This window comes from Electrophorus electricus, chromosome 16, assembly GCF_013358815.1.
Source record: "Electrophorus electricus isolate fEleEle1 chromosome 16, fEleEle1.pri, whole genome shotgun sequence".
Classification (NCBI taxonomy): Eukaryota; Metazoa; Chordata; class Actinopteri; order Gymnotiformes; family Gymnotidae; genus Electrophorus; species Electrophorus electricus.
Window position 1 is genome coordinate 14,365,253 of NC_049550.1, and position 27,640 is coordinate 14,392,892.

Sequence of the window (27,640 nt, forward strand, 5' to 3'; positions counted from 1 at the left end):
TGGACTGAGCTGGCTGGAGGCCTTTCCCCTTTGTTAAGTCAGTGATGTTAAAGTATAGAGGAAAGGTGACCATGTCCCTTAAGCATTTACCCACACCAACACGAACTGGCTCACTTATCCCAGGCCACTGCAGACGTGACGATTCTCTCTATTCATGTTGACGCTACCCCTATCTTGGCCAATACATTCACCTCCCTTTATTTTTCCCCTCCAAAAGAATAGATGTTTTTTCATGGTCAAAGAATAACAACAACAGCAACAAAAAAAAACCCAAAAACAAATCGCAAACTCCTCACTTCTGTAAAAGTCTCCATGGTTAATTCCTTACAGACACACACACACACACACGCACACACATACACGAGCATGCACTGTTATTACTATCATTACAAGGTTTTTCCAGTGACTTGTGCATTACTGTAAATGACAAGTCTATGCTTCTGTCTACGCCTACGTCTCAACTCTAACATTTACTTCAGAATAAAAGTTAAAAAAAAAGGACAGGAAAACCTTCAGTTTGTCAGACATTTTTCAGTAATCCTGTGGACATCTGGGTTTTTGGTATTCACAAATAAGTAGAAACTGGTCCACAGACAGTTCCACCATCCCCCTTCAAACACAAACCCCCCACCCACCCACCTCAAAACCCCTGGCCAAATGCTCTGCAGCTGTCAGAGACTTTTGTGTGGAGTTCTGTTCTGGTGTGTGAACTCTGTCACTCTTCGACCTGCCCAATCAGCTTGTTCCTGGCCAAACTGGGACAAGTTTACGATGGTAACCCAAATCTCACAACTGGAGTCCTGTGGAGTGCTGGGCTGAGACAGCGCTACCCGCCCTACAAGGCATGTGGGCCCAGAGGAGCTGTGTCCGGAACGCTGGCCATACAATGGTCAAATACTCGACTTGTCATTTACCCAAACTGGGTGAGAATTGGGTTGCATAAGTGATTCTGAAGGGTCACATGATGAGGAAGGTCAAGAGACCATCGTCTCAACAACGGCTCATTATATGTTTCCTGAGTGGCTGGCTGGCAAAACGGTGATGACGTCCTCGAGCTTGTTGTCAGCTGATCACTATATAGAATACCACAACTGTCAGTTTAAGATTGATATTAATCTATTTGACTGCGGCTCTTAGTTCCCATTATTTCTATATAACACCTCCCTAAATTAGCATATAGAGTACACTACCAGAAACCTGTTCTATCTATTTAATAATTATTAATTTAATTAACATTTATTATTAAGTATTAAGCCTATTTTTGTCACTTACTTGTGAAATGTTAATGAATTACTAACCTTTTTAACATATGAGTGACATGGTACCCAACAAATAACCCTTACTGTGGTAATTTATGACCATTGCTATTTGTCTATGTATATTTTTAACGTGAGTGTCCTGAAATTGTCTTAGATTGTCTTAGATTACACTGTAGTAATGATATCTATCTTTGGTTTGCAATAAAAACTCCTGGCTGTAAAGGATTCTCTTCCAAGCGCTGAGCCTAGTCATGCACTAAAACCTCCAATGAAAGTCTCATTCAGATGTGAACAAGGTTCCTGTCTGTGTGCGGACAGCGGCGTCCTCGTTAGGACAGAGTCTCAGGAGGGTCGGAGTGGCTGCTCTTCCCCTCTCTGAGCCCATTGTGCTCTCTGAAAAGGAGCACCTAGTCCGGGCCATCTACTGTGTCATGTGTGCTTCTGATCTTGTGATCTTTAGGGAAACATGCCTGTCTCTGCATCTGTGTGTGTTTGTGTGTGTGTGTGTGTGTGTGTGAGAGAGAGAGAGAGAGAGAGAGAGAGAGAGAGAGAGAGAGAGAGCATAGTAGCTTGGAGACTTGTGGTTCTTTAGAAGCTGTACGAGGGAGTGAACCTTGGGGTCTCGTGTGTGTGTGTGTGTGTGTGTGTGTGTGTGTGTGTGTGTGTGTGTGTGTGCTCTTCAGGGAGTGTGAGTGTGTCCAACTGCATTGTCTGTTTTGTGTGAGGAAGAGGCAGGGCAGGAAAACGGAGACATGTGTGACCCCCTGAGACACTGTGTGTAGACACATACAGGCACGCACACAGTCTCCGACCCTCTGAGACCCTTCAAATTGTGCAAATACTCCCACATGGTCAAAGACCCCCATAATTTCAACAAACAACTAAAAATGTACCATTCACAATACATCAAAGGTGGCTTTAACAAACTCCAAACATGTTAGCATGTTATATGACACGTAGCATATATATATATATATATATATATATATATATATATATATATATATATATATATATATATATATATATATATATATATATATATAACGGATCCGGGGACTCATTGTAAATACTAAGGATTCAGATGGGTTATGATTAACTTAACAGTCGTGTGCACTCCCGACTTTACGAGCCACGGTGCCCCTGGCCTCGATAATTAAGCTTAGTTTACGTTTGTTTGCTGGAAAGAAAATATTTTAAATAGATATCGCAGTAAACTGGTCAGTGTACTGGTCTTTTTCTTTGTCTATCACGATAACTGCAGTGTAAAACGTAACATCCAACAACGTAGTTGCGTTTTTATGAAAAAAACCAACAACAAACAAAACAAAACCACAAACGTGCTCGTTAACAATTCGCTAGGAAAAACGAGATGAGTGTGCGCGCATGTGCTGAAACGTGGACTGTGGGGGCTCGCTTCCTCCACCACAGGACAAATCTGCATAGGCATGAGAAAATAACATGACCGGGTTCATGCTCCTCAGGAATCAAACAACAAGGCATTCATACGAGTCAAACAATGCGGCATGTAAAGTCACCAGTAAGGACTTAAGTGTATCGCACGAGGAATGGAAAGCCGATTTACAGCACCATGCAAGTGGCACGCAGCACGTAGCAAACAGCAGAAAAAGACGGGAAAGTAGGAGAAATCCCGCACTAATCCCAGCTGCCAATTACTTATGCTCTTGATGGCGCTTACATATACTTCCGTATGTAAAGGACACCCAAATTACGATAGGCACATTCCAAATCATTAAAAATAATTAATGAAAATGGATGAAACTTTTTTTTTTTCTAACGCTAAACTCTATGGTCCCTGGTCTTGTGTTATTCGGTTTGTCTTTAAACATGGAGGAACGCATTATATTGAAATGACTCCTACACAAAACCACACACCTGACGAGAGAGAGAGAGAGAGAGAGAGAGAGAGAGAGAGAGAGAGAGAGAGAGAGAGAGAGAGAGAGAGAGAGAGAGAGAGAGAGAGAGAGAAAAGTGGTACGTGCATAACGTAACGTATCCTCTATCAACATGCGCAACTAATCTGTCAGCACATGCACACGTGTGTTTGCGCGTACGCTCACACTGCTTTAGCCCATAACACAATAGCCTGTGGGTAACGGCACAAGACAGGTTTGCGAGGTGGAGGGGGGGTGAAGGTGTGGAACGGGTACCAGTAGCAGTACGAGGTCCACAAAGAATGTCCTCGGAGTCTCTCTGTGTCACTTAAGCAAAAAGCTTAATGGAGCTGGATGAACGCTCCCTTTTCATCAAAGTAAACTTTGTGAAAATCAATATTTGTGTCCCAAAACCTTTGGCCACGACTGTGTGTATATATACAGGTATATATACCTGTATATATACCCTTGCGCACTTCACACAACACACATGCACTTCCAGAGTCTCAATCACCCATTTGTTACTTACTCCTTTCACCTGCGCTTATGTAACCTACAGAGGTGCCCGAGTCTAGTGCTTCGCGCTGATGGTCCCTAACCTTCCATTACAGAATAGTGCTTCGCGTTGATGGTCCTTAACCTTCCATCACAGACTAGTACTTCGCATTGATAGTCCCTAACCCTCTGATATGGACTAGTGCTTTGCATTGATGGCCCCTAACCTTCCGATATGGATTAGTGCTTTGTGATGATGGTCTGTAACCCTCTGACATGGACTGCTGCTTTGTGTTGATGGTCCCTAACCTTCCGTTACAGGTTAGTGCTTTGCGTTGATGCTCCCTAAGCTTCCGTTATAGACTAGTGCTTTGCCTTGATGGTCCCTAAGCCTTCGATACGGACTGTGGAAAGCCTGCTCTTGCGCAGCTCACTACTAGTGCTCCTGCTGGTTGTTTATGGTCTGTTCCCTTTGTTTCTGCTCAAAGCTGCTTTGTTTTCTTCATGTGTTTATTTAATAAACATCCTGAGTGCAGTCACTTGTGCCTCACTGCTAAGATGTCACGTCTGTACATAGCCACATTCCTGTTACTGCTCCTTCATGTATGTAAATAGAAATCTTTCCATACCATTAATGTGTAAGCAATAATAAAACATTTTCTTCCAATTTAAAGCATTATTTTACAATACTAGCTTTTGTCCATTATTGATAATGGCTAATAATAGTCATCATAACCTAAAAAGATATGTGGGCTATGTGGTGCTACATTGTCCATGGCAAAGTTGTATATGATCCTGACTTTGTGTTATTATGAAACATAATTGTGGCTCCTTTCTTACACAGTAGCATTTTTCATATATGCTGCCTTTCATGGACTTATAACTTTGGCCACAGATCCTATACTAAATAAGCATGTTTCTATGATGAAATAGCATGTACGTAAAGGATCTATTATAATTTTGTTAGAAAACGTACATGCTACCACACATTTATTTTTAAGTACTGCAGGCGTGTGTCATTTGCTAGTCCAGGCTTGTAAAGTGCATTTGCATACAGCTAGGAACAGGTAACGATGACATCTAGATCACTTTGAAACTCTGAAATGCTGTATTTTATCATTTTGTTCATACATATGGCTTTAGGACTACTATGAAGAAATTCTCATTAGGTTCACTGGATCTGCCTCACGGAACAGCCATCCATTCTATTTTAGAGATTATGTCAACCAAATAATTAGTAATTGTCATACAAAATATTTAAACATACACAGAGCAGCTGACATTGTCTTCTTATTTTCAACTTCTAATTAGTAGTAACTTGATTTCAGCTACTCAAAATCATCATACAGAAAACTTGTGGAAACTGGCCTGTAACCTACAAAATAAAGCTTACATATAATAATACCACTGTACGTTTACCACTACAAAAAAAAAAAAAATGAAGTAGCTAAAAGTGACCATTTTCTTCTCTGTCAGCCCTGTATAACTACCCTTACATAGGCTATATTAAAAGAGAACATCATCACAACTGAAATTTGGGGCAGAAACCGGTGAAATAGACTATTCATGTTTAAATATTAAATTGGATTTAGGCCATAAAATTCTGCAGTTTTATGAACTCATCTATTGACTCATCTAAGTCATCTTTTTTGGAACATCAGCTGTTGTTCCTTTGCTAATGCTGGTCTGTTTCTTTTTGCAGTAAATTAACAATCTACATAAATATTCATTTCAAGTTCCAAAAGAATGCAATACTCTATGGCTTTGTTTGAAATAGACTACTACATACTACTTGCGTACTGATTGGCCCCAAGTCAGTATTCCGTATGCTGTATGTGACCAAAATAAATGTTTCCAGTAAGTCAAAATACCCAGATGAAGCTTTCCAGTACATGACCACAGCTATTCTCGTGTTGTACTGCATCCCATCATACAACAGTGGAAAAGATATTTCACAATTGGGCAGAATCTTCATACATGACCTCGTAGCATGATTTACATTTGTCGCAGACTATTACAGGGACTGATATGCAGTACACAGTATAGAATTAGTGCAGTATACAGTATGAAGAAGGCTATTTCGAATATAGCCACACACATCACACCTGCTCTGCTCCCAATCACCTGATTGCTAACCAGGGGCACCTGTACCTAGTTTGCCCTCTGTTTCTCCCCTTATTTCAAGCCCACAAGTACACTTGCCTACTGTGCTCTACAAGACACCCGAGAACTGCTGCCACTCTGTGGCATCTCAGCACCCCAAAGCTTTACCACCAGCCATTACCTGTTGCTGTTATGTTTAGTCAGCTTGCTGCTGATCTCTTTCTTTTTTGTTCCTTTATTCTGTGATGGAGAATGAAGACACTCTTTTCCATATCTCACTCTCTCCCTGCCGACATCAAACTCTACAGTTTTTATTGTGTCTACTTTGAATCTTATTATCAGTGCTCGACTGATGATGATTTAACTACTACTACCACTTTCTTTTCCACCCTCTGACATGCAGGTCTCCAGACATATCTCAGCATACTTGAGTGACATTTCGTCATGGATGACTGCCCAGTAAAACGGAGCTTCTGTTCATCCCAGGTACTCCCAACCCTTACCATGACCTCACAGTTTCCTTCAAGAACTCCCTGCTATCACCATTCGAAGCTGCCCGTAGCCTGGGTATAACCTTGGACAGCCAGTTGTCGTTCTCAACTCATGTTTCTAATCTAACCCGGTCTTGCAGATTTCTCCTTTGTAATATTCGGCCCTTTCTCTCACAGGAAGCTGCCCAGGTGCTTGTGCAGTCTCTTGTGATTTCAAAGCTAGACTACTCCAACTCGTTACTTGCTGGTTTTCCTCTAAGAGCCATCAGACCTCTACAAGCAGCACAACTGGTCTTTAATCTTCCCAAGTTCACGCGTTACTCTGCCGCAGTGCTCCATTCATTGGCTTTCAGTAGCTGCACGGATCAGATTTAAAACCTAGATGCTTTCCTACAAAGTCAAAAATGGACCAGCCCCTTCATACATGAGGTCAATGGTCAAAGCCTGATCCGTACCTCGAGTACATCGAACCTCAAGTACAGCTAGGCTTGAAATAGCATGCTTCAAGTCTCATGGAAGACAAACATCAAGACTATTCTCTGTCCTGGCTCCCAGATGGTGGAATGAACTTCCACTTGTTGTCCAGACAGCAGAGTCCCTTGCAGTCTTCAAACGCAGACTGAAGACCCAACTATTTGTGGAATATTTAAATGACAACTGACCCTGCTCTTATATTGACTAACTAAATTAATACTTATTATAGGGTATTGTTTATTACAGTAATGTGCTCTAACACACTCTAATACTTATTGTTTATTGCACTGATTGTTGTCTGAGAGAGAGGTTATGTATTTTGTACTTCTAGGCATCAGCACTGATCCCTGTATTTCTACAGTATTCTAGTTCAATGGTATATTGGACTCTAACCTACTGTACTGGCTAGGATGTATTCTATGAATAAATGACAAAGCACTTTTGTAAGTCACTCTGGATAAGAGCATCTGCTAAATGCTGTAAATGTAAATTTAACTGTGACTGTGCTTTAGTTTAATTCTGACTACTCAGAGCTGACTAACTTTGATTGCTAAAATTCTAGCTGGCTGTTCTGGAACTGATAACTTTGGGTATGCTGGGTAGATTTATGACAACTCAGTGCATACAGATAACTTTAAGGTTTGTTAAACCTGCTTTCTGGAATTCCACCCTGGAGTAAGCTACTTGGCTCAGGATTTTTCTTGGTATAAGGTTGATCCATCACCTGAGAGAAACAGCACTTGCTGCTCATCAGTCTGAGAAGGGTTATAAGGTTACCTTCAAACATTCTGAAATTCACCATTCAGCAGTGAGAAGAACTGTTAACAAATCACTAGACTTCACAATGGTTCCCAAGAGATTCAGTCCAAGTTTAGTGTTTAAGGCTCAGCGATACAAAGAAAAACCCAAGAGCTACATCACATGACTTACAGGCCTCTGTTAACTCATCAATTGTATAGGTTACTGAGGGCCCAATTATGACGAGACTGAACAGTTAAGGCTGTCATGGCAGTGTGGCTGGGTTAAAGCCCCTCCTCTCAAATAAGAATATACTCGCATGATGTAGGTCTGAAAAATGAGAGAGAGATATTCCAGTAAGCAATATAGTGTATAAAAATTTAAAAAGATGTAGGAGTAATACATTTTTCAGTGTATTACACAAGGTTTCTGTAGATATTTTTATGACCTTCAATGTATATATATGGTAAGATGTCAGAGTAGTACACAAGGTTTCCAGAGAAACAGGATGCTTCGGTCAGAGGTCGTTCATCAGCTGTGCAAGCAAAGTGTTTCACACACACACACACACACACACACACACACACACACACACACACACACACACACATATATATATATATATATATATATATATATATATATATATATATACACACACACACACACACACACACACACACACACACACACACACACACACACAGTCGTGGGTTGGCCTGGTAACAGTGTGAGAATGTGAGAGCAGTCAGGATTCTATGGAGATCTTAACACCAACTTTCACTTAACTTTTGCTTAATGTTAACGTTCACAAATGTATGAACGGAGAATGTCTGAGTGTTCTAAGATAAATGACCTATGTTTTTAATAGAACAGCACAGATGGCAAAAAGGATTTCATGTTAAAACCTTGAAGTAGTAAAAATCTGATGAATACAATTGACAGTTATAAATCGTTAGTGAAGATAGTCATCAACGTGTTTAAACGAAGTCTAATGACTCTTCATAATTTAATATAATTACCCTATGTACCTCATAATATGAGCCACGACATCATTTTAATCCTGTAGGAACAGTTTTAGGAATGTTCTGCAGGTCTTCTGATGACTCACTCTGATTAGTAGAAAGTAACATATTTATTCTAAGCTCCGAGCTTCATTCTGAGCTCCCTAAAACCTAAAATCCTCAATTTCTACAAATTGATGAGTTCATTCATTTTTATATCATCTGGAAATAGTGACTACATGTTGAAACCTGTTTTTTTTCCACCTGAGGTTATTTGTTTGCTTATGGCAGTTGGTGAAGCCCACACAATTGTCGTTTAGGTGCTGATAAATAAAAACATTTAAAGAGAGAGTACTTTATTTTCTCCATGACTGTATATATATAGTCCACACTAATTTTACCAATGTAGATGTGTGTGTCTGTGTGTGTGTGTGTCATGCTACCTATGCACTCTAAAGGGTTTGTGTTTTCATGTGTATCGGCTATTTATGGAGCATGAGAGAGGAACTCTGGACATATGTTTGGCCAAGGTGATTCCGTTGGAGATACAGAGGCAGGGCAGGGTTTCCCCAAAGCATTGTGAAACAGATCATCTTTAAATGGTAGAGCGATTATTACAATGAACCCCTCTATCATTTATGATTATCTTAACACTATTGATATTTTGGGAAACGGGGATCAGATAGGTCAAAGAAAGAATGTGTGTGTGCGTTCTTTCTTTGACCTATCTGGTCCCCATTTCCCAAAATATTCATAGTGTGCAAAGCTTTGGCAATACAAAAGTAAATTCGTCAACAGAGCAAATCTTGAACTGAGAGAGAGAGAGAGAGAGAGAGAGAGAGAGACGCAAACATTGAAGTATTTGTTTTCCTTTCTAAAGTGTTATGAATAAACCTTTCATTAAGACAGTCCACGAGATATAGTTCTAAGTTGCCAGCGGGTGAGGCGTTCCCATGAAGAAACACGTTCTCTTCAACACAAGATTACTGCAGAGCAAGATGGCGGAGGACAACCAGAGGACGCTTATCGACCCCGTGTAAAGGAAATCTTCATGTTTTCCTGGCGGCATCCGCTGTGGCGCTATATCGTAATCAGGGTAATGCGCCAGGAAAGGTGCTGCCGAAGAAGAGTGTTTTAAATTTTTAAAGCTAAACATACTTACGTCGAAAGAAAGAAAATAAATAAATAAATAAATACATTGAACAAAAAAAAAAAAAAACAGAAGAAAAGATTCGGGATTCATGTAAAACCGAAGTTTTTTACATAGCAGGCGCACTTTCACTAATGTGGATATGCAATTACATTGATCCGTGTGTACAAAGGGCAAGACTGTGGGTATTTTTCTGGCACATTTCATTTTATGTATATAACAATTAACTAGCTAATTATAATAAAGGTTATTATAAGCATTCATCGGGCTTAAATAAAAGGTCATAAAAAATAATGCATAGTGCTTTATTAGTGTTTCTATTCAAGTTTAAAAAGCACATCATTGTTTCAGATAAACCTTATGTGTTGTGTACTTCTAGGTATCAGCATTGATTCCTGTATTTCTGCAGTATTCTAACTCATTGGTATATTGGACTCTAACCTACGGTACTGCACTGTGATGTATTCTAGGAATAAATGACAAAGCACTTTGTAAGTCGCTCTAGATAAGAGCGTCTGCTAAATGCCGTAAATGTAAATGTAAAGAGATCAACCCAGAAAGAATAGGAAAAAGGGGGAAAAAAGCTTTCAGTGGATTCTGTAGCCCCTGTAGCAGGCATCACTCACACAGAGAAATGTACTCAAAGTACCATTAACAGGGTAGCATCTATTCATTCTGTTAAGATGTTTTAGGCAAGAGTCCGGCAGTTTTGACTTTGCTGAGCTGAAGGGTTAAAGATGGGTTGCATTTATGACTGAATAGCTGCCTTATAAAATCACATAGTACTTAAAAATATTTTGCAACTGTGATTACCTTTAAGCGAATGGAGAGGATCATCAGGGATAGATTCACATACCCTCTTAAAGTCCGTATTTGAGCAAATACCAAATTTGGTATTTTGAGCAAATACCAAATAATACCAAATTTGTTGCAGTAGTCAGAGTATGTAAGAAAGTATGTATCATCAATTAACTGGTGAATTAACAAAATATTAAACCACAAATGTGAGAAGCATGAGTTCCCCTTCGTGTTCGTAAAGACTGGTTTTAAGTAAAATTAATGGACAGGTAAAAATAACGTAGCCTAACGATATTATATTCATGTTTAACGGCATACTAAGCATTTATTGCTACCAAGAATTATTTTCAGATTTGCAATTTCAGATCTGAAAGTAAATGCGCAGGCTTAGCGCGAAAGTAAAGAACAGAAAAGGGGCTCCCTGCATTGCACGTCCACCTGTATGCAGTTGCCACCCGTCCTTTATAACAGATTACCGCCTTGCCGTAAATAAAGTGCTGCGTTATCACAGTGGTGAGAATAACATAATACTGAACAGCACCGAATAAGTTTAACATAAACCAAACTTGAAACTTGAAACATGAAACAAACGGAGAACCTCCAGAATCAGACAGCTGGAGCAGATTCAGCAGGTGCGGCGTGCGACTACAAACGTCATCGTTGTTCTAGTTAGGGACCTTTTTACTGGGACGGGGGCTCTGCAGAGTTCATAAGCGAACTCTGTCCGGTGCCAGCTTCCGTTAAGTCACATTGAAGGAAACCAAAACACACGGCTTAATGCAACAAGGAATGATTAATCAGATTTTCGTGTTCGAGCAAGTAGCGAGAACCACCCGATTACTGGATCTACGCCAATAAAAAAAAAAAAAGAAAAAAAAAGAAGACCGGCAACTGCTAACAGGCAAAAAACAAACAAGCAAAAAAACCACATCTCCTGACTGAATATCATGTTCCATTGATTGACTGAACTGTTCCACAAAATACTTTTTTCTGTCTTTTATATATTACTTAGTTAAAGGGGAATGTTGCACTGAATGTTTACAAAGTTTAAAAATGTAAACTGTTTGGTTCAATCAAATCTGCATTACAAATACAGCATTTTATTAAATTGTGTCACAATTATATGCTCCTAAAAATTATCTTGGAGTAAAACACTTCAAACTGTATGTAGCTGTTTTTTTTTTTTAACATACATTTTAAAATTGCTATAGATGTTGACATACTACACCTAAATTCGCAGAAAGAGGGAAAATGGATAAAAAAACAACATCATTTAATACATGCAGTGAATAGCAGGAGTTGGCATGCCAATTCTGTTACAATTCAGCAAAGTTTAACACCACACAATTATCTTTTTCCTCAAGCTCTGGATCCGTTCTAGGCCTGTCTAACATCAATGACGTGACCTTGACTTGAGAGTAATTATGTGAACAAGGGCGCCCCTGCTGGACCTCCAGAAGCTGGGGACGGGACCAGCCCACCTGCACACAGTGGGACAGTTTAGTTGGACACAATGACACTAATACATGTGCACACAGGGGCAGGAGAATGTGGCTTAATGGAATCACCAGTGGTCACAGAGCAAACTCTGTTTCTATTCAGCTGTCTCGTGTTCATAGGCTAAAAGCTGCATGGCTGCAGCTGACTTCACTTATGAGAACAACTTTAACAAAGAATGTAACCAAACTAATGAAAATAAGTGTCGGGGAACAAAGATGGAATGAATTTCACTGCACAGGACAGGCACTGCCTGGTCCCGCTACGTACCCACATAACATTCCGTCACATTTCAGCACACACAGGAAATTCCACTCATCACCTCAATTTCATATTTTTGTCTGGATTACACTGATATTTTCAACTAATGAAGTGAATCCAAACTGGTGGGCTGTGAAAACACGTCTTAAAAATTCATAGCGTTGCCTCCCATGGCCGAGCAATCCAGAAAGTGACTAAAAGCAATAGAAGAAACGGTGACAGGTCAGTCATCGTCGAGCTCAGGAGCAGCAGCGCAGCGGGTCAGGGAGGACAGGTAAAGGGCTGTGGTTGCCATGGGAGACAGACCAGCTGACACTTTCAGAATGGTGAGAAGCCTCATGGCTGCCATGGCGATGCCTTCCTCTGTCTAAGTGTGAAGGGAGAGAAAGACATTACTACAGCATTTTTCTGATCTCGTGATCTGTTAAATGTTTTTCCCCTAACGTAACGCACTTGGCTGAACTCATCAGCCAATGATCAATCCCTGGCATGAGCCAGGTCAAAAAACCAAAAAAAGCCACCAGACCGATGAATTCATTCCAACTGAATACGTGTCACTGTACCCACACACCCCTGTTCAATCCATAGTACACGTAACCCAACAAAACCTTCTATACAAGTGGGGAACTTTAATGGAGCAGCCTCAGAACTCATACAGGCATGATACACGTTTGGCATGGCCTACTGGTGTTTTTAATTAAAATGTCATACTCAACCAAATGAACTCTACACAGTATGTTTGTTGAGCATAAAAAGAAAGTAATAAAAATAATTTCTGTAGCCTCTGGTGAAAATTGTTTCACACCATCAGCTGGATACCACTAGAGTCGCTTTGAATCTTTTGCTAGTGGTTAAGCTTTTTGTTCAGAGCCTTCAACACATTCTGCACCACTTTCCCTCGTAATGTTTGTTTCTTAGTGCAAAGTAAATCAACTGTACACCTGAAGGACAAATGGACTGCGATTCTGAAAGCAATCAGATTTGAGGATTCGCACGGCCAACGGTTCTCATTTAAAATGATCGTAAGGGGTGATGGGTTCTTAACAATTAGTTTGAAATTTTATTTAGTTAAATCGGATTACTCTATTCCATTAAAGCCTATTAGGCTGCATAGAAACACATCAAGCGATTTAGCCAATTATATTAAAGTCCTGCTGTTTTGCTGCCAGTGATATGTTTAGATCACCTGCATGCAACTTTAGAATATATTGCAGATTTTCATGGTGGATATATTTATGTACTGTTATTATACAATACAGATTTACACAGTATGCAATCATTTGATATATTGGAAATTACGTTTCTGTACTGCTAATCTGTACCTTCCACAATAAAATGCACATTACACATATTGGTCGGTAATGTTTTTAAATGGCACTTGTGTTCACTGTGGTGCAATGTTGGCCATATTGGCTACACTGTCTACAGCTGCTTGCTGTACCTGGTGCTCTGCACAAAGCACGGGGCAGTGGTGAGAAGCAGCGAGTCTCCTCACCCTCAACATGCGCTCCTGTGCCAAAGTGCCGCAACGCGCTGGAGGGGAAAAAAAAAAAAAAAAGAGACACACACACAAACACCTTTTCACAATGAAATGTGAAGACACTCCTGTAATCAATCATAAACCTGACAGGAGAGGTCATTCTCATGAGACACAACATTAACTTCAATAAGAGGCATTAATTACCATCCGTAACCACAAAGCACACCTTCCCGAGGTAGTAATCCGAAGCCAGATAATTCAACGAGCTCTCCACTGCCTGCAGACTAGAGACACACAAGAATGCCATCAGAGGTATAAGAAACCCTAATACAGCCCATATCACTATATGGAGAGAAAGGTTATCAAATAGATGTACCCATAGGTGTCAACCCATATGGTTTGCCCATATAAAATCCCTTTGTTTTGATTTAGGTCAATTATCATAAACAATTCTACAGCACTCAGATTTCTTTGCCTTTATTTACTTGCATAAGACAATAAAATTGTGCTCAGGTTGTGGGTACTGGCAAGGTCAACTGTGTATGAGAGAAATGGTTTCATTGTAAAAGTTTATAAACGCATTTTCTAATTCTGTATTAAGTGGATAAAATGAATACTAGATGGATATTTCAAAATGAGTACAAAACTAGTTAAAACGCTCTTTGTGGTAATAATTTCGAATACTAGAGAGTGTTAATGAATTCACAGCTACAGCATGTAAGCAATGAACTTAAAGGGTTAATATAAGTTGACAGCTATATGAAGCCGAAGTTAATGTCTGCCATCTCATAACTACCTGCGTTCAGACCGAAGGCTGACAACGAACACAACAAGATCAACACGAGGACGACTGTCGCCATTTTCCAAAGGAAGAGGGAGTTTTCGAGCTAGCCGACTGAAAAGGAACGAAAATGCAAAATATTAGATTAAAATCAACCTAAGTTTTAGCTAAAACGCAAGTCGGCGGTACATCGGCGCTTCGACAGACGAGGCTGTACCCACTTTAAAACGTTAGCTAGGTAAGTTAATGGACGTTCAGGTCGGGAAAACTTGGGAAAGACGCGGTGAAAAACAAACACCGTGACCTAATTATGGAGCGAATGACTGCAATTAAAAACTGCCAGCTTTTCAACTCACACGTTCACGTTGACGTCTTTTTCCTGTTGAACTATGGCATCAGCAAGCTTGGTCTGAAACCGCTCTTCGTTTTCAATCAACTGTCATGACAATAAATATAAAAATGATAAATACAACAAATACAAAGTGATGGCGATTACGAATCGTGATGGGTAGACTTAACCTAGCTAACGCTAGCTCTCTTAGTAGTGCTACAAAAATACACAAGAAACGTATTTTAGCAGGTTAACTGGCTACTCACAAGAATCGTAGCAGTGTTTAGTTCAGGGATTTTGCTGTAAGGTGTTAGTAACGCCATATTAAGTGTTTTCAATGGTGTGCAGTTCCTGCCGCGTCTTTTCAAAGCTGCTGACGTCACCTGCAACACGTGTACCAAGTTGTGCGGTGCTGCACCCTTGCGTTAGGGATGTGCCAAAAATACTGCACATTTATGCATGTAGATACTTGCTAATACTTATTGTGCAATGATTTTTTAAAAAACGGCACACAGACGGTTTTAGCATGGGATTTTCGGGCTCCTTTATTACATTTTATAATATTTGACGGGAAACATCAGACTTCTTTAGACAACCTTCTAACACAGCAAAATAAAAGAAAAAAATCTGCACACGTTAAGAGAAACGGTGGGTTTGCGATGTAACCAAACGTACAAATATGCGTAAAAGAAAGTGGTATCGTCTCTGAAAAGAACATATTTGCATTCACAGGTAATTGCTGCTTCAGTTTTATGTAGGTAGCAAAAATTCTTTACTCATGTTTTTCGTTGCACGAAACAACTTCCAAACTAAACCAAATTTTACTATGAAACTGGATCAAGTGATTAACAAGCAAACATAAATAAATCCTTCATCCAATTTCTATAAGATTCAACAACTGTCTGTGCGCTTGCTGACTAGCCAGCATCTCGCCGTTTTGCCAACATACATTGTGTCTCTTCCTAAGACTGAGTGGGGTAAAATTTGGGAGTATGGCCTTTACATATTCACTTCCAGTCTGAAGTCAGACCATAGTATTCTTTGACATACCCTGGACAGTAGCTGAAGCACTCGGAGTTGCCAGCTAGTTTTCGTCGCCAGCGAATACTGACAACTTCGGGGTCTGATCCAGATCACCTTACAATGAATCATTTATTACGGTCAGCTTGCTAAAACGTGAATCCAGGCTCATGGTAGCCATAAAACACGATAAGCAGCAACAATAATTATTCATCAACGTTTGTTGATGAGAGAAAAAACCAACAACAACCACCGCAGAGAAGGGGTGGAGGGACCCTGCTCCTGAAGGAACACCTGCAACTGCAGCGCTGGCGCAACCTCTTCAGCTGCGCAGAAACTTGACACGGAGTTAGGGTCCAAGTCTCCTTCCCCTACTTCCTTTGGTTGGCTTACGGTTCGCAATGAATTTTCTCCATCTCTCCATGTATGACCTTTTCGCAACTGTCGTTTTAGTGCAGTTAAAACCGTTTGCGCAAGTGCACCTACAGCTTTACCGAATGTGTTCCCTCATTCAAACGCGCATGTTCAGCGCGTTTCCACTGATCAACACCTCACTGGATGGGCAAAATGTTACACAGATCCAGCTCAGTCTGATCCCAGTGTGAGATCCCACAGGCTTCACCCGCCTTAAATGATCCGTAAGGATGCCACTGTGTTAAAGTGAAAAAGAATAGTTAGATTGGATCAGACATCAAAAACAAGACTGGATAGGTTTTGGAGAGTACTCTGCTGATACCCTCCACCTTCTTTAAATGGTTGCAAGGCTGTGAGGATGGTCCAAAAGTAAACTGAAAACACGTGATTAAAAAAAAAAAAAAAAGCTCTTATCCAATGTTTGTTCTTGAAAGAAAATATTAGACTTGTGTATGAAGTATGTGGGAAAGGATGGGGATTTGGGTCTGCCTGCCTATCTGATGTCTTTAATATAAATTCAGACTTAATTGGATACAGCTGACTGCACTAAGCCCATCCAGCCACTGACAGATCAGCTATGACGCACAAACAAAGAACACAGACAGGAAGCCATGTTAAAGAATACAGACTGTTTTCTCTCCCTCTTGTTGTCTATATCTCTCCCGACTCCCTCTCCTCAGAGCTGGAGCGGTTCTCTCGCTCCAGTGAGACAGATCTCTCTCTGCCCCTTAGTCTGGCCATCTCTGGGGTTGAGGGCGAACACTCTCTACCCCCAAGCTCTCGCTCCATCTCCACCCGTCGTCCATCATCCCTCCACCTGTCATCTCCGCCATACTCCCGCCACTGCTCCTGCGACACAGTGTGTTCCCGCTCTCTGTTGTGCGAGGACCTAGAGAGAGAGAGAGAGAGAGAGAGAGAGAGAGATTAAGTAAATTTACTCAAAAAAACAAAAACAAATTTACCCAAGATTTACCCAATTGAAGCCTAGATTATACACTGATATTTCCAATCCCACAGTTAAGCCTTCTGTAGCCTTTTGACTAGATGCACACTAAGAAGTCTGGTTCGAGTGTACTTTTATGCTAAAAGAATATTTTGTTTATGGAACCAGGACATCCTAGAGTGAGTGGTAATAGATCTGTGCTGGTATGAACAGAGATGGAAAATGTGTGTAAAATTGTAAACAGACTCTGGGTGGGTGGATTCCACGCTGCACCTTTTCTTCTTCCGGCGGTGCGAGTGTGAGCGAGAGCGGTGATGCTCCTTGTGTCTGTGCTTCCTCTCACGCTCGTGGTCCCGCGACCGAGATGAATGGTGCCGCCGCGACCGATGGGATGAGGAGCTCCCTCCGTCCCTGAGAGAAAGAAAGAGAGAGAGGGAGAGACAGACAGACAGACTTAAACTGCTTTTTTTGGTCTTGAACATCCACCGTCTTATTAGAAACCACAGTAACCTTGTACCAGTATGGGCTCAGCTGTACATGATTTTAACCTGACTCTTCTGGGTGGGGGAAAAACAACAACAACAACAACAAAAAACAACCCACACACCTAAATAAATAAATAAAAATAGATTATGTGACATGTATACATGCTTCACTAATGAGTGAGGAAATGAAAGACACACAAAAGACAAGAGAAAAGGCGTGAAAGCATCACTCCACTAGGGCTAATTTAACAGTACGGCATAAGCCAGTGACTCTTTTACTAGCTTCTGGAAGGATGCATTATTGGAACAAGCGTACGCACTGCTGTCATCCTCACCTGTATCTGTCCCCACTTCGAGATCTGGACCTGAATAAGCAAATATCAGTATGCTTAAATATTTGGCTCACCAAGTCATTATAAATAATGTTTGTGCGGTGAGGTCCTAATTGTGAATGGCGCAGTAACTCACCTTCTGCGATCTCTCTCTCTTTCCCTTTCTCTCTCACGTTCACGCTCCCTCTCTCTCTCTCTCTCGCGTTCACGCTCTCTTTCTCTCTCCATCTCCCACTCCCTCTCTCTCTCCTCCTCACGCTCTCTCTCTTCCCTCCTCCTCATGCGCATCCGCTCCTGCTTCTCCACCACTGCTTTCTGAGAAAGACAGAGAAAAAATAACTCCTTTTTTTTTGTTTTGTGTTTTGAGGTAAAGGGGAACTAGAGGATGTTTTACAGTCTTGAATGTTTCTTCTTTCTTAACTGCTAAATTTTTACAATTTACAGCCAACAAGTTAGCAATTGGAATACAGACAGTAACTTATTCACCCTCAGTCAAGTGATTAGAGCTGCTGCTAAGTGCTAAACGTATCTGAGGGAGTTATTAAACACCTCCACTGTGTTATTAGACATGATGCGTTTTCTTAACACAAGCTGACCCTTTAATGATTTTGGTGTTTTGAAAATGCCTTAGATAATTTAAAATAGAAGTCAAAGATCGTCACCAAGTTTAACCCATTTGATGTCTAATAGGAGTCAATGAGAAAACCAGAATAACTCCAATTTACCTTCATTAATTATATAAGAATGTTTGTGTTAAGAGAGACAATGAAATCTGACTTGATTTGCTTATGACAGTGTTGCCTGGTGGCCCAGAGACCGGATGGAACTGATCTTTCCGCTCTGCTCTCCTTACCCTCAGCTTCTCCAGCTTCTCCCTGATCTCGATGAAGCCTAGGTGCAGCTTCCCGCCAAAGTGGTCGGCAAGGCGACGGTCATTGTCATGGAGACCGAGGTAGGCGGAACAGACCTCACACACCCTCAGCTTCTGCTGCTGGAAGCTGGATGCTGGCATAGAGTTCCGGTATATATCCTGCATGCGTGCGCGCGCACACACACACACACACACACACACACACACACACACACACACACACACACACACACACACACACAAAACTGTTCCCTTCACCGGCCTGACTCAGTAGCTTGTATCTCCAACTGTTCCCCCATTCGCTCGGTACACTCCTTAGCACCAAACTATTATTAATATAAAGCATCCACATGCATGAGCCTGCACAGACTCACTTTTGTTTAAGTACAGAACAGCTGTAGTTTAGTCTGAATTTGTCCAGACATGTCTTGGACTGTGTTATTAAATGACAGTAAACTACAGGTGTGGGTCCCTTCCTGATTCCATGCAGAGGAACAGAAAGGCAAGCACTGATGTGACAACAAGCAGTCTTACTTTTAAACCCCTACAGAATCTAGTAATGTTCCTCAGTGAAGCATACCACACTGTGTGCAAAGATCAAACAGAATTAGAATACTGAACATAGAAGTCCTAGGGGCAGAAGGAGAATGACCTCCGAACCAGACTGACCTCAGCCTCTTTTTTGAGGGTGCGCGTCTTCTCCACCTTCTCCAGCAGCTGCTGTGCCTCCTCCACATTGCCCTCTCCACCCAGCTGCTCTGCCCGTGCCAGCAGCTTTCCAATTTCCTCGTTCAGTTCGTGCACCCGCTCCGCCTGGCACACATAGTCAGTCAACCATAATGTACAACTAAATTGTACACCTAAGCCTACCACAGCCTCACCTGTATCCTAACCCCAACCAGAGGCCTGTCCCTTTGCCTAACCCCAATATTAATCTAATCTAGTTGAAGGTCTAATGGATTAATTATAAACCACATCCATTACTAAAGACAAACAAATGCTGTAAAAGTTTTAAGAATCGTATTACAGGTTAGAACGTGCTAAATGACCCTTTCTGTTTTGGGATTTTAACTGATTTTTTCTTTCTCCCTGTGTGAGGACATTTGGTCGTCATGAACAAACAAGCAAAAACTTAAGAAAATGTACACAACTGCATATGAAACACACATTCACCCAAGTGCTTAAAGGGTAAACAAATGCACCAAAATCTTACTCAAAGAGTGTACTTAAATATGTAAATATGCACTGGGCCAGGATGAGTCTGAACTTTCTGTCAGCTGTGGCAAACTGCCACCATTACAAACAATAAGCCAGGTGTCTAAACATCCGCTTGAACACTGACTGGCACACTTTTAGGCCAAGAATACAGTTTCAGAGTTAACACAGGGGAATTGGGGAATTCCATAAATATATTTATCGTGGGGGGGGGGAGAGGAAGACCCTACGGTGGTTACCTTCGCAGCGACCTCTGCACTGATCTCTTCTTGTGTCTCAGCCAATCGCTTCTTGGCAAGTTCAGTCCTCCGATCACAGTCTGCAATGAATGACTGCAGGTGCTCTGCAGCCTGGACACACAGACCAACCCGGTTGGTCACTAACAAGAGAATCTACCAAACCTACTTACATCCACTCAGTCTACTTAAAACCTTTATATATCTCCTGTTAAAAATGTTTTTAGAAAGTATCCTAAACCATTAAAACCTAAAAGTTTTTCCGTTCACATAAAATATTAAATCCTGCCATGACACCCATGAGACAGAATTCAGTCTGATCCTCAATCAGTACACACATCTTTCAGAGGGCCACTCACACCATACTCACATCAAGTTCAAAAAAATACTCCTGGTGCTTGGAGGCGATCTCATAGTCTGCCCTCAGAGCAAGGTCATGAACCTTCAAACACTCCCCCAAATCCATACGCTGGGTGAGCACACACACACAAGGTTAGAGATAAAAGAGAAAGGGCTTGGTATAGATTTCCAGAATAAAAGAATAATGAAAGATTAGAGGATGATTCTGTGTTGTTTTTTTTTTTTTTACTCACCGTCCCTGATAATATATCGTGAGGGCAGGACTCTAGTAGATGGCTTTTACAAACTCTCTCATCTGTGAATTTGATCCTCTGGCGCATCGTGTCTCCTATTAGGGTACAGGGTGAGAAAACGTGAGCTTCCTGTAGGACTTTGTTTCATCCAACTTTTATCAGTGTCAAAAGCTTGGGGGGGGGGGGGGGTACCTTTTGTACCAGAGGAGAAACGTTTCATTTAACCTATCGCAGCAATATTGAACGCTAACTTAATTTAAATGAGTTTCCACAGTCCAGGGGGCAATGTATCATAACAAGCCGCTACCTTCTCTTAGAGGTGGCTAGACAGCAATCTAAATAACCCAGCTAGTTAGCCGTAACTTACTTGCTCGGCCATGCCAAGTAAAGGAAGCTAGCCAGCTAATTTAATTTAGCTTGGCTAAGAAGCTAAGCTAACCTTGCTCGCTAGGCTAACGTTAGCCATCCCTACGGCTAACAAGCTAAGTTACCTGAGACATCGTGTAGTTAGCTTTCAGTTACGTGTTCCAAGAATCAAACTTAAACTTTTGTCATTAAAATAACACTTACCATCGCGTCCGGTGCCCATGAGCTGGTCCAGCATGGCTCTCATCTGCGCTTGGGCCGACATTTTTATTGTTTATATTGACGCTACACGCCGACGGTTCAGCACATGCAGGGTCCGTAGGCCTCGGCCGTGCTGCGCTGTGTGTGCGGCGAACAACTTTTCTAGCCAACTGAAACAGCCGATGGAAGCCTCTCAGAACTTGTTATTCTATTTTAGTTAAGTGGAGCTATACTATTTTATGTTTTAAACTCCAGTTAACGCCGACCGGACTGTTTCAGTCTGCCTCTTCCCTTTCACCCCTCTCCTTTCTCGCTTGCCTTGTTAGCAAGTCGCGCTAGCTAGCTAGGCTAGCTAACTGAGGCGAGGGGTGAGAAAGCAACGTTTGAAATCAGTGGCGGGTTCACTCCCACTCCGCCTGTGTACAATGGTATGTTTAACTCCTGTCGATGAAATTTAATCCGTAGACCTAACACACTGTGAAATAATCCATATTCGGAAATTTGGACAATGTTTATTTTTTATTTTTCGTTGTTTCCCAACCACGGACTTCCTCCTCTCTGAACCGCGCTCGGGTCGTTGACGCGGCCTCGAGGAAGTGTGGCACACATCGTCATCTGATTGGCTGAACGCGAAACGACGTCAAAGGCTCGGTTTCAGTGTCTTGCCTTGCACTGATGCCCAAACGTTTATCACCCCTATTTGTATTTGTACGCTACATATTCATATACGTCTATGTAGCGTATTACTCTATATTTTTGTTTCCTGATATTGTATTGATGTTTTTAACAGTTTATGTTGCAATTGACACTGTAACGTCCTAATAAATAAATAAATAAAAATTGTAGGTTAGTTAAAACACACTCTTTCCCCATATGAATATTAGGTCTAAAATATGCATGAATTAAATATAATTTTAGGCATTGATGATACACATATCAGTCATGTTTAGTTTGTTTTTTTAACCATAAGTTTGGACTAGACTAAAAAGAAAGAAGAAAAAAGAAAGACGATTCTCACTCCAATTAATAAGAATTCAGTCCATAAGACTACGTTTATGCACTTAGGCTATACCAGTACACCTATTTAGTCATTTTATGTGGTTTCTTTTTCCATATTAGACTCTACCACCTAATGTTCCATTTTCAGTTTTCAGCCAATATGCATCCTATTCATACACACAATACTCTAGAATGTCATCACTTTCTTTATTGTTCTGATGTGAAAGGTGTTTCAGTCCATGTATGCTGTATACAGTATTATTCATATTCATATGTATTAAAAAATCCAGTCATTTCATTTTTTTTTCAGCTATATCCACATTATACAAAACTTATCTGTGATTGCCAGTCATTATAAACAAGAAGAAACACAAACACGGGGAGGTCTTCTCAAACTGATGCGGTCATCTATCAAGAGCATGTCCCATTGCTTGAAAAAACAACAACAAAACAATCACGGAGACTCCCTCTCGTCAGAGTAAAGCACACAGCACTGTAATTTGGCACCAGAGGTAGAGAGTGCCCAGCTTAAGGAACAAACCTTTTCCTCTGTTCTCTAAGCTTTGCTCTCTGCCAGTCAGAGCTTGTATAGCTTTTTCCCCTCAACAATCAGGCTGACAAACAGACATTTTGTACTGCGAGACCTTCCCATTTGTCAGCCGGAGCCATGTTGGCTGTAACATGGTTTCTACAGTGACCTACACCAGTGGCACTCAAGTTCAGCCCTCAATTGTTTCCTTCAGTAGAAACAATACACTGTTCTACAGCTGATCTGGGCCTTTACACAGCAGCTAAGAACAGACATGATTGAGGATCAGGCAACCTGAACCTGTCGCTCTGTACCGGACATGGTCATGGTTAAAAGACAGGCTGACCAAAAATAGCAATTTGCATTTGAATTTCAAATATGGTGCTCCAAAGCCAGCCAAAAGTCAGACTTGAATTAGACTTTGGACATAGTGGTTTTAATTCACAGCCAGAGGTATGCATTTCCCAAATTAGAACTAGAACAAGCTTGTAATAGTGAACAAGGGTCCCAATTAAGGAGCCTTAAGAATGCAAGCTCCATTTTTTAGGGAAGCTACACTTAATTCTGCTTAGCTGCCTTAGTGCTTTAGTTATGTTAGACTAGCACTGGGTGGGAACACAGGGTTGGAACTGATCTCTAGTCTGGGATCTGACACATGCTCTCTGGTGTGGCAAGACGCATCGTGTATGAAGAAGGCCTTCCCATAAAAGCTTTTAAAATCACCAAGAACATACACACGTATAAATCCAATGATGAGAAATGAAAGGTAACCAATCCTCATACCTCTGGAATGAATCAAATCTAGTGATCACACAGATGCCCACAGAATTGCTACATTTTGTGTACAGCGACACTCTTGGGTCAACATTTTCCTCCTACAAAATAAAGCCTAAAAACTATTTAACCATTTAAAAATCTATTAAAATGAAAACCTTAAAAATTAAACCACAATAAAGATGTTTATTTAAACTATTACCCAGTTTCTCTGTAATACTGTAATATGTGTAAACCAAGCACCACCTTATATACTCTCTCATAAGGTGATCTCAACACTACACTGCTTCAGAAAAATGGGTGCATGTCTGGATTCTGAATATACATTGTTCAACTGTCTCATTCAATAGAGATGTATTCATTTTTTTAATGCTACATCTCAAATTATCAGTGCTGAAATCTTAAAAATGACACTGTCAATACCAGGTCAGATGTAGGGAAAAGACTGGATTTGTCAGGAAAAGAAGGAAGAGGATTATGGAAGTATGGAGTGAAGGATGGAGGCAGAAGGATGAAGACAGAGGAGAGGATTTCCATGTCAACTTTCCTCATTCTTTTTGAGATCATGATTTGCCTGTTGCTGTGACAAAGGTGAATATGAAAGGGTAGATAAGATGGTGTGGGGAGTGGCCACGAGGATCAGCCAATTAGAGTCTAGTGAGTGCATTTATTTTTTTTTGGCTGATGGTGTAAGGCAATGAGGAGAACTGTCCTCGTTACATTCAGTAACACAGACGGGGTGGGGGGTGGTTGGGGTTATCATTATTTATCCCGTTAAGTAGACAGAGGGATGTTCAGACTGGAGTCACACCTATAATCTGAATGCAGTCATACCGCCAAAAGTCACTAGAGTCAGAGGATTGGTGGATGTGCCTCCGCAGATAAATCCGCAGGTCTGCTAACCAGTCCAGGTTTTATGCACATCAGAACCAAGTCATTCAGGTATGCAGAATGCTGACTAACTGGTTCGGGTGTTCAGTACTACTATATAAAACACTGACTGACTATAGATCATTGGATGGGATGGTGAATCTGTTATACACCACGTGTGACTATGTATGTGCATTTGAATGTGGAATGACACGACTACACTTCACACTGGAGAAATAAAAGCACCACAACCAATCACCACAAGCAAGCTTGCCATAGGAACAGAGGATTCTGGGTAATATAGTGAGGTATAGTGTAACGTCTAGTTCCATAGCACCGATTACTCATGCTGACTATTGCTACTCTTACGTTAAGATTTAGATCTCAACCCCTCTTCAAACATGGTTCGTTACTTCAATGAGAACCTGAATCAGAAACCTCGACAGCCACTTTCTGGCTTTTGTGTATGATAACCCAATCCCTAAAATGTACTGCAGGTACGTTCTCCCTGTACTTCCTCACTAATATCAACATGAGTAGTATGGTAACTCTTGGACTTTAACTCATATCATTGGCTAAACAAGTAACATGGCTGTGGTCTGCTCCACTGTATCAGGCTATACTGGCCAGGCTCCATTACATATTTCTGTCACATACATATTATAGATGGTACTGAATATTTTAAATATTATAGTAGGTACTGTTCAAGCTATTTTGGGGGACTTGTCGACATCGTCAATACTGAAATTCAAAAGAAATGTTAATATAACATTTTGATTAGCTTCTGCCTGTCAAACCCATTTAGAGATCAGTGCTCTTTATTGGGGATTTGCATTCTGTGGTCTTATGCAAATCAATGCTAATTTTGTACATATGTACACTTCCGGATAGCCCTTATTTCTTAGGGAGCGAAAGTTAAGATATCTATTAAGCTAAGCCGTTACCATAACTACTCAAGAGTCTACTTTTCACAAGAAATATGTTCACATAGGTGAACTAAATTTTATTAAACTTAAAGATTTATTTAAATATTCACCTTATTGAAAAATGTCTTATAATCATAGCTATGGGTTCTTGTTCAATGGGTTTCTCCATTAAGCTTCTCTCTGAGCAGTACCTTTCATTTAGGACTGGAGCTGAGCAGAGAGTGAGAGAAAGAATAACAGGAAGGAAAAAAGAGAATGAGAGAGAGAGAGAGAGAGAGAGAGAGAGAGAGAGAGAGGGAGGGAGAAATTGAAAAAGAACAAATTAGAAGACAACTTGTTGAAGTGATGCGTGTTTGTTGTTCATAAACGGCCCTGGATTATGGGGTACGTTTGTGAGAGGGTAACACTGTAATTCCACTTCAGTGTGTGACAGTGGATGTGAGTCTGTGTGTGAGAATGTGTGTGTGTGTTTAAGCATCATGCCGACACTGCCTGTGCCAACATATGTGTATATATTCAAAACAGAGAAGTAGCTTCCACTGTTGTGAATTGAAAAAAAGAGACAGAGACTGAGAGAGAGAGAGAGAGAGAGAGAGAGAGAGCGCGCGCATGAGATCAAGATCTGAGTGGCTATTAAGTTGCAGTAATACACCCGAGCCTGTGGGGGCGCTGTAGCCCTACAGAGCAGTGAGTCTGCCTGTAAGAGCAGCCTGCAGCTCTGAGGGAAGGAACACCCCCAGTTCAGTGATTATACCACCCGTGATCAGCTGGTGAGGAGTCACGTCAAATGCAGGATTCCACACATCGATTCCTACAGGGAGAGTGAGAGACAGGGGTAGGGAGGGTGGAAGAGAGAGAGAGAGAGAGAGAGAGAGAGAGAGACAGGGGTAGGGAGGGTGGAAGAGAGAGAGAGAGAGAGTGAGAGTGAGAGACAGGGGTAGGGAGGGTGGAAGAGAGAGAGACAGGGGTAGGGAGGGTGGAAGAGAGAGAGAGAGTGAGAGTGAGAGACAGGGGTAGGGAGGGTGGAAGAGAGAGAGAGAGAGAGAGAGAGAGAGAGAGAGACAGGGGTAGGGAGGGTGGAAGAGAGAGAGAGAGAGAGAGAGAGAGAGAGAGAGAGAGACAGGGGTAGGGAGGGTGGAAGAGAGAGAGAGAGAGAGATAGGGGTAGGGAGGGTGGAAGAGAGAGAGAGAGAGAGAGAGAGAGAGAGAGAGACAGGGGTAGGGAGGGTGGAAGAGAGAGAGAGAGAGAGTGAGAGTGAGAGACAGGGGTAGGGAGGGTGGAAGAGAGAGAGAGAGAGAGAGAGAGAGAGAGTGAGAGACAGGGGTAGGGAGGGTGGAAGAGAGAGAGAGAGAGAGAGAGAGAGAGAGTGAGAGACAGGGGTAGGGAGGGTGGAAGAGAGAGAGAGTGAGAGTGAGAGACAGGGGTAGGGAGGGTGGAAGAGAGAGAGAGAGAGAGAGAGAGAGAGAGTGAGAGACAGGGGTAGGGAGGGTGGAAGAGAGAGAGAGAGAGAGAGAGAGAGAGAGAGAGTGAGAGACAGGGGTAGGGAGGGTGGAAGAGAGAGAGAGAGAGAGAGAGTGAGAGACAGGGGTAGGGAGGGTGGAAGAGAGAGAGAGAGAGAGAGAGAGTGAGAGACAGGGGTAGGGAGGGTGGAAGAGAGAGAGAGAGAGAGAGAGAGAGAGAGAGAGTGAGAGACAGGGGTAGGGAGGGTGGAAGAGAGAGAGTGAGAGAGTGAGAGTGAGAGACAGGGGTAGGGAGGGTGGAAGAGAGAGAGAGAGAGAGAGAGAGAGAGACAGGGGTAGGGAGGGTGGAAGAGAGAGAGAGTGAGAGTGAGAGACAGGGGTAGGGAGGGTGGAAGAGAGAGAGAGAGAGAGAGAGAGAGAGAGAGAGAGACAGGGGTAGGGAGGGTGGAAGAGAGAGAGAGAGAGAGAGAGAGAGAGAGACAGGGGTAGGGAGGGTGGAAGAGAGAGAGAGAGAGAGAGAGAGAGAGAGAGAGAGAGACAGGGGTAGGGAGGGTGGAAGAGAGAGAGAGAGAGAGAGAGAGAGAGAGAGAGAGAGAGACAGGGGTAGGGAGGGTGGAAGAGAGAGAGAGAGAGAGAGAGAGAGAGAGAG

The 27,640-nt window shown here is 41.7% G+C and overlaps 3 protein-coding genes across 6 annotated transcripts in view; all 3 read right to left on the minus strand.

Moving 5' to 3' along the window:
* Window positions 1–11,046: 11,046 nt before the first annotated feature.
* pane1 (proliferation associated nuclear element) lies at window positions 11,047–15,160 on the minus strand. 3 transcript variants are annotated; one of them, XM_027031491.2, is made up of 6 exons: window positions 15,024–15,160; window positions 14,783–14,862; window positions 14,442–14,540; window positions 13,850–13,929; window positions 13,661–13,698; window positions 11,047–12,532 (listed from the first exon to the last, which is right to left on the minus strand). In XM_027031491.2, exons 1-6 carry the CDS (start codon window positions 15,078–15,080, stop codon window positions 12,389–12,391), a joined length of 498 nt encoding a protein of 165 aa, XP_026887292.2. In that variant the 5' UTR covers window positions 15,081–15,160; the 3' UTR covers window positions 11,047–12,388. The 3 variants fall into 3 exon arrangements, with proteins under 3 accessions (XP_026887292.2, XP_026887291.2, XP_026887293.2); XM_027031490.2 differs by having other exon boundaries at window positions 13,607–13,698; window positions 15,024–15,157; XM_027031492.2 differs by lacking the exon at window positions 14,442–14,540 and having other exon boundaries at window positions 13,607–13,698.
* Window positions 15,161–15,276: 116 nt separating this feature from the next.
* On the minus strand, window positions 15,277–22,015 carry zgc:158803 (LUC7 domain-containing protein). Of its 2 annotated transcripts, none has more exons than XM_035534953.1 (10): window positions 21,437–22,015; window positions 20,867–20,961; window positions 20,644–20,742; window positions 20,277–20,387; window positions 19,492–19,635; window positions 18,805–18,981; window positions 18,088–18,266; window positions 17,955–17,984; window positions 17,408–17,545; window positions 15,277–17,080 (listed from the first exon to the last, which is right to left on the minus strand). In XM_035534953.1, the coding sequence occupies exons 1-10, from the start codon at window positions 21,495–21,497 to the stop codon at window positions 16,843–16,845; spliced, it is 1,272 nt and encodes a 423-aa protein (XP_035390846.1). In that variant the 5' UTR covers window positions 21,498–22,015; the 3' UTR covers window positions 15,277–16,842. The 2 variants fall into 2 exon arrangements, with proteins under 2 accessions (XP_035390846.1, XP_026887288.2); XM_027031487.2 differs by having other exon boundaries at window positions 17,381–17,545.
* Window positions 22,016–22,625: 610 nt separating this feature from the next.
* mri1 (methylthioribose-1-phosphate isomerase 1) overlaps window positions 22,626–27,640 on the minus strand; it is an 11,178-nt gene continuing 6,163 nt past the window's right edge. Inside the window, exon 6 of the mRNA XM_027031493.2 lies at window positions 22,626–26,342. Coding sequence (XP_026887294.1) covers window positions 26,209–26,342 — 134 coding nt within the window. The 3' untranslated portion in view covers window positions 22,626–26,208. The remainder of the gene's footprint in view (window positions 26,343–27,640) is intronic.

Bases quoted from the DNA above. Each gene is read 5' to 3' on its own strand.
- pane1 (XM_027031490.2), bottom strand. From the start codon at position 15,080: ATGGCGTTACTAACACCTTACAGCAAAATCCCTGAACTAAACACTGCT. The intron at 14,863-15,023 runs GTGAGTAGCCAG...TTGTCATGACAG, and splicing joins TAAACACTGCTACGATTCTT to TTGATTGAAAACGAAGAGCG. The intron at 12,533-13,606 runs GTACAGCAAGCA...CTTCACACTTAG, and splicing joins TGCTTTGTGCAGAGCACCAG to ACAGAGGAAGGCATCGCCAT.
- zgc:158803 (XM_027031487.2), bottom strand. From the start codon at position 21,497: ATGTCGGCCCAAGCGCAGATGAGAGCCATGCTGGACCAGCTCATGGGC. The intron at 18,982-19,491 runs GTCAGTCTGGTT...GCACGCATGCAG, and splicing joins CCCTCAAAAAAGAGGCTGAG to GATATATACCGGAACTCTAT. The intron at 17,081-17,380 runs GTCTGTTTACAA...CTCTCTCTCTAG, and splicing joins GTGGAATCCACCCACCCAGA to GTCCTCGCACAACAGAGAGC.